This window comes from Polypterus senegalus, chromosome 3 (genome assembly GCF_016835505.1).
Source record: "Polypterus senegalus isolate Bchr_013 chromosome 3, ASM1683550v1, whole genome shotgun sequence".
NCBI classification, from domain to species: Eukaryota; Metazoa; Chordata; class Cladistia; order Polypteriformes; family Polypteridae; genus Polypterus; species Polypterus senegalus.
The window spans coordinates 244,001,473-244,010,113 of NC_053156.1; the positions used below are offsets into that span (position 1 = coordinate 244,001,473).

Consider the following 8,641-nt stretch of genomic DNA (forward strand, 5'->3'; position numbering starts at 1 on the left):
ATGGTGTAATGCATGTTCAAATAATTCAACAATCCAAGCATCATCATTTTAAAAGTTTTAGTAAAATTCAAAGCAAAACAGTTCACACAAAAATAGAGAAAACTGATATTAAAAAGAAAAGTTCTTGTTTAAAGAAAGTTCTGTTTAAGGCTTACTTTTCTTGTTTCATTTGTCTTTGTTTGATCATATAGTCACATTATGTGTGGAAGAGTTAGCAGGGTCACAAAACTATGCCAATGCTGTATTTGTAAAGTAATTACCTTGCTAGCAGTGAGACTATTTCCAAACTAACTTAACTCTGTAGGTTTTACAGGTATAGTTAAGAAAGTTCTATTTCATGTTAACTTATAAGGGGTAAATGACTATACCATATTTAAGTAACTGAGAAACTGATACTGTACTCTACTTAAATTAAGCAGACACATGTGTGGATTTCTAATATTGTCTCTTACAAGAAGTGTACTGTAATTCTGCCTAACATGAACAAAATATACTTTTAGTTAAAAGAAAAACTTTTTTTTTTCTTTTTCTTTTTACAACAAACAAAACACTGATTTTATATAGACTCTGTATTCAGTTTAGAGTTGTGAGCTTTTTTGTACTTGTGTACTGTCTCTTATGTATATCATTTTTGCCATAGGACGACTTCCTTTTGATACATTATGACAAAGGACCATGTCGCAACAAACTTGGCCATTCCAGGGCCTCTGTAATTTGGCATAGAACTCAAGTAAGTTTACTAGTTTTTTATAAAAAAAATTTTAAACAGATTATGCATAATCATAATAATTTGTAGATCAGCATGTGACTTAGTGATTTTGTATCATCTATAATTCCACTTTAAGACCACAATAGCATTTTTTTGAATACTTTTAAAACAACAGATCTTAATTTATTTTAGGTCTGTTTGGAGATTACATAAAAATAGATTTCAAGGTAGAAGGCATTAAATATGTATGGTAAATAAAAGTATGCATTTAATACTGTATTTATTATAAGTGTTAAAAATCTGGATAGCAAACAATCAGCTTAACATTTTCGTAATTCATTTTTGAATTTCTTCTTATTTCGGCTGCTCCCATTAGGGGTTGCCACAGTGGATCATTTTCTTCTATATTGTCCTGTCTTTTGCATCTTGTTCTGTTACATCCACCACCTGCACGTCCTCTCTCTCACCACATCCTTAAACCTTCTCTTAGGTTTTCTCTTTCCTGGCAGCTCTATCATTTTCCTAATATACGCTGCATCTCTCCTCTGCACATGTCCAAACCAACGCAATCTCGCCTCTCTGACTTTGTCTCCCAACTTTCCAACCTGAGCTGACCCTCTAATGTACTCGTTTCTAGTCCTGTCCATCCTTGTCAAATCCATGCAAATCTTAACATCTAACTCTGCCACCTCCCAGCTCTGTCTCCTGTTTTCTGGTCAGTGTGACCGTCTCCAACCCATATAACAGTCTCACTACTGTCATGTAGACCTTTCTTTTCTCTCTTGCTGATACCCGTTTATCACAAATTACTCCTGACACTCTTCTCCACCCTGCCTGCACTCTCTTTTTCACTTCTCTTCCACAATCCCCATTACTCTGTACTGTTGATCCCAAGTATTTAAACTCATCCACCTTCACCAACTATACTCGCTGAATCCTCACCTTTCCTCTAACCTCCCTCTCATTCACACACATGTATTCTGGCTTGTTCCTACTGACCTTCATTCCTCTCCTCTCTAGAGCAAACCTCCAACTCTCCAGGGTCTCCTCGACCTGTTCCCTGCTCTCGCTACAGATCATAATGTCATCAGCAAACATCCTAGTTCATGGGGACTCCTACCTAATCTGATCTGTCAACCTGTCCATCACCATTGCAAAAAAAGAAAGGGCTCAAAGTCGATCCCTGATGTAATCCCCCTTCCATGTTGAATGCATCTGTCACTCCTACTGCAGTTCTCACCACTGTAACACACTATCCTGTACAAGTCTTCTCTGCCACTCATGACTTCCTCATACAATACCACAACCCTTCTCTAGGCACCCTGTCATATGCTTTCTGCAGGTCCACAAAGACACAATGCAACTTCTTCTGGGCTTCTCTATACTTCTCCATCAACACCCTCAGAGCAAAAATTGCATCTGTGGTGCTCTTTCCTGGCATGAAACCATACTGCTGCTCACTAATCCTCACCTCCCTTCTTAACCTAGCTTCTATTACTCTATCCCATAACATAATGATGTGGCTCATCAATTTTATCCCCCTGTGGTTATTACAGCTCTGTACATCCCCCTTATTCTTGAAAATTGGTACCAGTACACTTCTTCTCCACTCCTCAGGCAAACTCTAATTTTCCAAGAATCCATTAAACAATCTGGTTAAAAACTCCACTGCCATCTCTCCTAAACGCCTCCATGCTTCCACAAGTATATCATCTAGACCAAAGGCATTCCCATTCTTCATCCTCTTCATAGCTGTCCTTACTTCCTCTTTGCTAATCCTTTGCACTTTCTGATTCACTATCTCCACATCATATATCTCTCTCTCTCTCTCTCTCTCTCTCTCTCTCTCTCTCTCTCTCTCATTCTCTTCATTCATCAGTCTCTCAAAGTGAGCACATTTCCATCCTTTATCACCCTAACCTGCTGCACATCTTTCCTAGCTATGTCCCTCTGTCAAGCCATTCGGTACAGGTCCTTTTCTCCCTCTACAATCTGTTTGCAAAACACTGAAAATAATCAGAAACTAATAAATCCAACAAGAAAATGCCAATATTCACAATTCCAAATACTGTACTTACTTGGTGATCTCCTGATCTAAGCCATCTCTGCTTTAGCCATAAATAGCAAGAAAGGACTCGGAAGTGTTGCTGTCAGGGTGGCAGTGCCGCATGGGGCTCCACCCATAAAATGCAAGGAATGGAAGCACATTTAAATGGATAGCTCATAATACAAGCATAATGGAAAATACTTAGAAATATTAAGAAATAATAAAAATTGTCAACACATAACATTTCATGGCTTTTGCCAAAAGCAACACTGATAAAATATTTTATTCACAGGCTGATATAGGATAGTAACAAAAAGCAAGAGTGTATGATTAAAAAAAACATGAACAATGCAACATAATCAAAAGTAGAAATAATGTATATGGTTCATAAAATATATGTCTTAGGCAGATTACATAAGTGCAAAGCTTAACAGAATGAGATTCTTAAGAAGTGAATAGACAACATGAAAGGATAGGCTACCATCAGAATAATATTGAAGGAAACACTTCATAATCTCATTGGGACAGGAGGTAATGGACCCTAATTTTACTATCCATAATAGTGGCTGAGGGGAAAAAAGAAAAAAACATTTGTGGAGGTGCAGAGTCAGTAATTTTACCAGGATGGTGCTTGGTTCAGTGACTGCAGTCATATGCTGAGGATAGTAAACTTGGCACAGTACAACACAGAGAGAGTTACATTTGGTTAATATTTTGCAATTTATTTTTTCCATTATCCTGATGTACACTGATAAGAATTCTGTAGCAGCAAAAGTCCAGACAGTTCAGTGACTTGCTGATAAACCTATCTTGCCAAGTTACTTGCAAAGGCAATTGAGTTAGTGTGCCAAATCCCCATCACAGCAACCCTAGTAAAAGCTGGATCAGAAGCAGTTCCACATTAAGAGTTTTGTTGTTTTATGGAAAACCATTATGACCTGGCTTAGTCTTTTTCTTGGCAAGTTCATAAGTTATCTTATATAGTGTCCTTTAAAATCGCATGTATTAATTGATTTGCATCTAGTTGATGTACATCTTGTCTTGATGCATTCCAGCTTTGTGAGAAATTTATTTAAAAAATAATTGCCATGAGCCTCACTTATTTTCAGGAAGTAAAAACAGTATATTTGAATACATGTTTGGAAGATTTAAAATATGAAAATCTATCTCATTCTCAAAAGGAATACGAGTCAGTGGAGACAGTTTACAGTAGTGACCAAAAGTTTTGGTAGTGAAATGTGTTTTGCAAAATGTGAGGCCTCGGTTTTTGTGATGGCAATTTACATTGTTTTTATATTGTGCAGAGTGATCAGATGTATATTAATTCATTGCAAAGAGCTTTATTAGCATAAAAAAATAACTTTATCACAAAAAACATTTTCACTTATTTTGGTCCTGGCACAAAATGATCAGCTGCAGGGTCTTGTGGCCACCAGTGCAGAGCTTGCTCAGTACTGGCAGCAAGTGGGTGTGAGGGCATCTGCACAAACAGTGAGGTGAAGACATTTGGACAATGACGTTGCATTAAGAATGGCAGCAAAGAATCCACTTCTTTTCAGGAAAAACATCAAGGACTGACTGAAATTCTCAAAGAAGCACAAGGATTGGACAGCAGACTGGTGCAAAGTTATTTTTCAGACGAATCCTCCTTCCGTCTGTTTGGGACATCTGGAAAATCAATTGTCCGGAGAAGGAAAAGGTGAAAGCAACGAGTCCTGTGTTGTGCCAACAGTGCAGCTTCCTGAGATAATCCATGTGTGGGGTTGCTTCTCATCCATTGGAGTGGGCCCGCTCACAGTTCTGCCCAAGAACACTGTCATAAATAAAGAATAGTATAAAATGTCCTGAAAGAGCAACTTCTCCCAACAATCCAGGCACAATCTGGTGATGAATCTGGTGTTATTTTCCAGCATGATGGAGCACAGTGTCAAAATGCAAAAGTTATAACAAAGTGTCTCAGAGATCATAACATTGAAAGTTTGGACCTGTGGCCAGAAAACTGTCCAGATCCTAATCCCAATAAGAATCTGTGGTCCGTTCTCAAAAAGTGGGTGGACAAGCAGAAGCCCACAAATTGTGATTGACTCCAAGTACTAAAAAAACATAAATGGATCTCCATCAGTCAGGATTTGGCCCAGAAGCTGATAGCTATCCATCCATCCATTATCCAACCTGCTATATCCCAACTACAGGGTCACAGGGCGTCTGCTGGAGCCAATCCCAGCCAACACAGGGCGCAAGGCAGGAAACAAACCCTGGGCAGGGCGCCAGCCCACTGCAGGGCATACACACACACACACACACTAGGGACAGTTTAGGATCGCCAATGCACCTAACCTGCATGTCTTTGGACTGTGGGAGGAAACCCACACAGACACCCGGAGAACATGAAACTCCACGCAGGAAGGACCCAGGAAACGATCTCAGGGCTCCTAACTGTGAGGTGGCAGTGCTACCACTGTGCCACCATGCCACCCAAGCTAATATCCAGCATGCCAAATTGAATTGCAGAAGTTATGAAGAAGGGTCAACACAAGGAATATTGATTCTTTACATAAATTTTATGTATTTCCCAATAAAATCCTTTGAAACTTCTGAAATGTTTATAATTGTTCTTCATTATACCATAAAAACATCCATCCATTATCCAACCTGCTATATCCTAACTACAGGGTCACAGGGGTCTGCTGGAGCCAATCCCAGCTAACACAAGTGCAAGGCAGGAAACAAACCCTGGGCAGGGTGCCAGCCCCCCGCAGGGCACCTTAAAAACTATGTAAAAAAAAAGTGCTGAAGCATTAAAGTTTGCAAAACACAACATTTAAGTCACTTCCAAAACTTTTGGCCAGTACTATACAGAAGGGGTAAAGAAGGCAAACAAGATGTTAAATTATTTTGCCTGTCGTGTGGAATGTAGATCAAGGAAGTTATACTGAACCAACATAATGATTTTTGTAATATTCCCATCTCGAATATCATGTGCATTATTGATCTCCTTATTTCTAAAAGACATAGTAGCACTAGAGATTGTTCAGAGAAGGTTTCAGGACTTTGATGAATGAGTTAAGAAGAACAATTCCTGTTTTACTTATCTCTTTACATGCATCTTTTAATGTATTTATTCTTTCCAAGATTCTTGCATTTTCAGCTTGGTGGTGCACTCACTTAAAAGTAAAACATGCCTAAATTATAAAGGCTGTTTTTGTGCTAACTGACAGGAAGATGTCAACAAATTGTTAACATTGTTGTGTGTACTCAAGAAAAGAGTTACCTACTTCTTACTATTAGTAAATCCTCCTTATAGCTTAAAGCATCTTGACTCACCAAGTGAAATAAAAGACATCATACAGAGTTTCCACCTGTAAACCCCACCATTACATTCACAGTAATCCCATTTATACAAGTTATTTTAATTTTTTTCTTTTAGTTTTATGTAACATCTTCACAATTAAATTATATTAAAAAAAAAGTAAATTCTGCATTATTGTAGTCCAGTCTTTCTTATGATTTTCCTTAACACTTCACTTCGTTTTTTTTTTTTTGTTTACTATTTTTGTTTGTGTACTGCTTACCCTGATATAAATACAAATTTATTTTTTAACTATTGAAAATGCATCAAATTCTACTGTCTTGTGTTATTCTAGTAATTTACAAAACAAATAAGTAAGATTAGTTCAACTGCTTTGGGAAACATTTAGGTTAACACATTAGGTTAAATATTCGTAATATGTGTTTAATAAGTGTTTTGTTTTTTTTTTTTTTTTCCTTAGGTTGTTGGTATATTTGCAGGCTTTGGTCTCTTGCTGTTGGTGGCTTCTCCGTTTTTGCTTCTTGCTACACCTTTTGTTCTTTGCTGTAAGTGCAAGTGTAGCAAAGGAGATGATGATCCATTGCCAACCTAGGCGCCAATCATCCTGGAAGTGTTTTCTGCCTGATTTGTCAGCCTTACCTGGTCCTTTTCGATTTAGTATCCAGCACAGTTTTCTCTTACACAGTCTCCAGATCTTTAGAGACTTGTCTATGCTGGAAGAAGGACAAACTCCTAATAAATATTTAAAAGCTGGCAGAGGTGGGGCTGAAAAAAAAAGCCCATGTTGAGACACTGTGGGTGGCTTTCAGTTCAGAGCAACGTACTGCACGCTAACCTTGGTGAAGGGATGTGTGTGCATGTATGTCTGTGTGCCAGTACCTCCTCTGTGACAGCAAAGAGGCTGAAAGTTGCTTTCAAAACAGTTCACAGTAATGAGAACTGTGCACAGCTTTTTTTTTTTTTTAACATGTTTACAGATTGTTTTGAGTTTAAATAGTGATAAGTTTCAATGTGTGTAATTACTTTGTAATTTATTGATATTTTAATCATGATTTGTGTATACTTTTTTTTTTGTGTAAATGAAAACATTTTCACAAACTACTTTGAACTGCTGAAACACACCAGCCTTTTTTTTTTCCCTTTTTGCCAAAGCACGAAAGTGCAATATTAGGGCCTCTTCCTTCAAAAGGGCTTATATTTTGTTAATGAATTTTTACTTGTGTTCTAGTAACATATTATATTATAAAAGAATACCAAATGGTGAATTAAGACATACAAGCACACATAAGTAAATCAAGATTTTCTAGAGAGGGTAACATTTAATATATCATATGAACGAATCATATTTGAAAATGTGAAGCACAAGTGTTCTGTGAGTAAGAAAGGTGGCCTAGATATGCCTGTGGCCTAGATATGTTCATGTGCCTAAGTATGTAGATTTTTTTTGAGTAAAAATGTTTTTGTAACCATTCTAAAAATTAGTTAAAAAAAAAACTGCTGTACTTTTTCTTTTTTATATTGTTAGTAAATCCACTAGTCTCCATTTAAGAATTGTTCATAAGTACTTTTTTATTTTACTGGTTAAGAATCATTAGGTTAATAATAACTATGTAATATTATTCTAGAAATAGTGAAACTTATGTTTAGTTTAATTTCAGTGACAACTGTTACTTAATAAAGTTGGACATTGTATCCATATTAATTTGATGTACATATGCATGTAGATTTGTATTTGTTTTTGTATTTTTTTATGTTTCTGTAGAAAGTTACAAGAAGACCCCAATAAATTGTTAAAGCTATGCAAATATGTTATATATTTTTCATTTTAAAGGCACTGCAAAAGTTTCAGTCACTTGCAAAATATAAGATATGACTAAATTACTGGAAATATGTCTTCTCTTACAGAAAGAAATGTTGTCCACATAATGTTCTGATTAGTCAGGTAACAAATAAATAAAGCAATCTTCTACTTTATCAGTGGTTTGATTACTTTGTTTTGTAATGTGGTTTGTTAGCAGTACAATTAGTTGTGTGTTTTTGTTTGTTTTTTTTTTTTTCATAGAAACCAAATCAAGCCATTCGAGCATTTCTTTATTAATAAAGACTTTAGGCATTTTAAAACATGAAATTTTGTTTCCGTTTCACCTGAGGGTTTGTTTTCTACCCTTGTGTTAGGTTTAAGGGTAAGAATGACAAAACAAAAATAGTAGACATTCAGTGACATGCATTGTATAAATCAAGTTTTAAAGACCTTTAAATCAATATACATTGCTTTAGATGCAAAGAAAACTCTCAGACATGTTTCTATAATATGGTATTTGAATATTCAAAGCTGATATGATTTCATTTGTTTAAAAATAATGAATCCGTTTAAGGTCAGAAATTATCCTGTTTTACTGCTCTTCTTATATGCATCTGTTAATGTATTTATTCTTTTAAAGATTCTTGCATTTTCAGCTTTTACAACAATCTTAAAAAGCTCCTGCACTGCTGACAGTGAACCAAGCTTAAGCACCTTTGCAAAGTCCTGTTCTTTTAATTTTAAATGGATGGATGTAATGATAAGCTCAAATGG

General features: G+C 36.2%; 1 protein-coding gene across 1 annotated transcript in view; it reads left to right on the top strand.

The window, feature by feature from the left end:
• Positions 1–8,040, top strand: part of LOC120526026 (probable E3 ubiquitin-protein ligase RNF144A-A) — an 83,300-nt gene extending 75,260 nt beyond the window's left edge. The window contains exons 7-8 of the mRNA XM_039748857.1: positions 641–730; positions 6,527–8,040. Coding sequence (XP_039604791.1) covers positions 641–730; positions 6,527–6,658 — 222 coding nt within the window. The 3' untranslated portion in view covers positions 6,659–8,040. The remainder of the gene's footprint in view (positions 1–640; positions 731–6,526) is intronic.
• The last annotated feature ends 601 nt before the right edge of the window (positions 8,041–8,641 follow it).